Genomic DNA, 2910 nt, shown 5'->3' on the forward strand with positions numbered 1-2910 from the left:
TCAGATAAACTATTGAAGTTTAAGTTGAAGTTGAAGTTGTTGGGCCCTTGGTCCAATGGTGAAGTTGAAGTTGAAGTCAATGGACCCTTGGTCTACTGTGAAATTGAATGGCTAACAAACAAATTAAAAAATTCTTAATTATTGTATAGAACATGTACAATCACAGTAAATATTTTATAAACAAGTTTGATAAACCTAAACACGTCTTACACACATAACAAGGTAGATACACATTCATTCAAATTCAAAACTCTTTACAAACTGAATATTTAATATAACCTCTGTAACTATAGCCAGAAAACAATCAGAATTGAAACAGACATATAAACTGCCTAAAATGACACAGTGAACCTCTCAAACAACACCCAGTGACTAATTACTATCTAAACCAGGCATATAGACTACCTAGAGGGAGTTAATAAGACCATGAAACTCCTAATTAAAGGCAGGCTTTCAGTCGCAAACGAGGGAGAGCCACAAGTTCTGCACTTCTGGACATGGACAGTCCAGGTCCTTCGGTCATATCCAAATCCCCTTCCACACTCCACTCAAAGCAGTGAAACAGCTGAGCCGAAAGAAGGTTCATACTCACAATGGCCATGTTGGACCCCGGGCATCCTCTTCTTCCTGCCCCAAATGGCAACATGTCAAACCACTCCTTGTCCTTCAGAAGATCCACATCTCTCCCCATAAACCTCTCCGGCCTGAACTCGTGAGGATCCTCCCACACCGATGGGTCCCTTCCAATGGCCCAAGCGTTGACGATCAGCCTGCTTCTCGCAGGAATGAAATATCCCCCAACTCTGCAATCTTCTGTGGATTCATGTGGAAGCAGCAAAGGTAGACTTGGGTACAACCTCAGAGTCTCCATTACAACACAATGCAAATATTCCATGTTTGCCACATCATCCTCGTTCACCATCCTTTCTCTGCCCACCACCCATTCGATTTCCTCCTGCATTTTCTTTGCCACTCTAGGGTTTTTGATCAGCAAACTCATCAGCCAACCTAACGTCATGGAAATCGATTCAACCCCGGCTACAAGCATGTCCTGAAAATACAACGCAGCTATGTTAGATCAATAGGAAAATAAAATATAATATACTACCGGTTTAGTTGATTGTAAAGCTGAATACGTACGAAAACGATGGCTTTGATGTTTTCCTCAGTGATTGCCCTTCCATCAAGACTCTCCATTTCCAACAGCTCGTCAATCAGGCTCCTTCCGTCATGTACTTCCTTGTGCAAGCTGTTTTCCCTGCGCTGCTGGTGCTCCTCTACTACTTTTTTAACAACTTGGTCGAAAGAGTTATGTACCTTTCTCAAGCGCCGCTTCACACCTTGCAAGTCCATCCAATCCAAGTATGGAATGAAATCTCCTATATTGACTTCTGCGATTATTGATCCAACCTCTGCAAACACCTTCACTATCTCTTCACCTTCACTAGTCCCACTGTGGAAACAGAATTTGTTGCCGGAAAGGATTTGCCACATGTTTGCTAACGAAAACGATGAAAGCACTTTTGTGAGATTTACGGACCTCTTTCCCTGCCCAGACATCTCCCACACCGAACGAACAAAGAGACGTGCTTCTCTCTCTCTCACACCTCTGAAAGACTCGATTTTTTTGCTATTCAGCAATCCAACTACGCATAGCTTTCTCACGTGTCTCCAATAAGGCCCGTATGGAGAGAAACCCACATCCTTGTAATTATATCCAAGGTATAGCCCCGCGGCTGTTGGTGCTCGGCTGGCGAAAACGGTATCGTGGGTTTTCAAGAATTCCTTAGCCATGGCAGAAGAAGAAACCACAACTGTAGAAAAAGAACCCAATTTGAGCATCATAATGGGTCCATATTTCTTACCAAGCTCGTGAAGATCACGATGGGGAAGCTTTGTTAGTTGGTTCACATTTCCAATGATAGGCCATGGAAATGGTCCAGGGGGCACTTTCAAAGTCATTTTGCTTTTTCTTTGGACAGTAAATCTAAACAAGACCCACAGGAAAATTATAAGAGCACTTAACATGGGCACTGATGGAACATAAGCACCATTGCTCGATATGTTTGGTGCATGCAGAGATGCAAGGAATTCAGAGAACAAAGCCATATTGAATACAGATGTAGGAAATGGTTTCTCCTTTTCAAATTTATACAAAATTTCTACTTTCTATCTCATTTTCTTTGACTGATATATTATAAAAATAAAACTAAAGACTTCAGCACTCCTATGAATATGCCGTAGATTTAACGTATTCTCAGTCCATCCATCACAAGGCGACAAGATCCATGAGATGCTGGCGATGATCCACGACCGTCTTCCAAATTTAAAAACGTCCATTCCAAATTTGATAGTGCGATAAAGAAATATATATAATTTAATACTAGCTAAATGGTCCCTTCAAATGGACGTCTTCCCCTTTTTATTTCTGGCCGGATAGAAGTGTCATTTGGAATGGTACATTGGGTTCCCTGTATTGAAAATAAATAATAAAAATACATTAGTGAATAGACAACTTCTTACCACTATTATATATTTATAAATTAAAAAAATATGTCATATCAAAAATCATTCATCAAGTTGTTGAATTATACTATTTTGGTAATATTTTAAATAGAGTATGACCCTACCAATGTAATAACTATTGCTTTCAAATGTGTGGTGAGTGTGAAGACTTTAAAATTTTCGGTCAATAATTGTATTATACACACCCTTTTCTAATATGATTGCGACAAATAAGTTAATATTATTTAATAGTAGCCCCTCATGTGTGCATCTTCCTTTTTTGTATTTCTGGCCAAACAAAAGTGTAAATTTGGCTATTGCATGTAAACCGACAATTGATAATATACTTGTTAGAAATAGGAATTACTAAGGGGTGGGGGGGGTGCATGCATAACAAAGCAATTA

General features: G+C 39.7%; 1 protein-coding gene across 1 annotated transcript; it reads right to left on the reverse strand.

Annotated features, from left to right (window-relative positions):
- Positions 1-206: 206 nt before the first annotated feature.
- On the reverse strand, positions 207-2132 carry LOC149562967 (cytochrome P450 750A1-like). Its single transcript, XM_089826410.1, has 2 exons — positions 1141-2132; positions 207-1051 (listed from the first exon to the last, which is right to left on the reverse strand). Exons 1-2 carry the CDS (start codon positions 2107-2109, stop codon positions 440-442), a joined length of 1581 nt encoding a protein of 526 aa, XP_089682536.1. The 5' UTR covers positions 2110-2132; the 3' UTR covers positions 207-439.
- Positions 2133-2910: the final 778 nt, after the last annotated feature.

The sequence above is a fragment of the Cupressus sempervirens genome, chromosome 4, assembly GCF_028749045.1.
Source record: "Cupressus sempervirens isolate cs-2001-9-10 chromosome 4, ASM2874904v1, whole genome shotgun sequence".
Taxonomy (NCBI): domain Eukaryota; kingdom Viridiplantae; phylum Streptophyta; class Pinopsida; order Cupressales; family Cupressaceae; genus Cupressus; species Cupressus sempervirens.

Coding starts and splice junctions, on each gene's coding strand:
- LOC149562967 (XM_089826410.1), bottom strand. CDS start 2,109: ATGGCTTTGTTCTCTGAATTCCTTGCATCTCTGCATGCACCAAACATA. Junction 1,052..1,140: donor ACATCAAAGCCATCGTTTTC/GTACGTATTCAG, acceptor TTGTATTTTCAG/GACATGCTTGTAGCCGGGGT.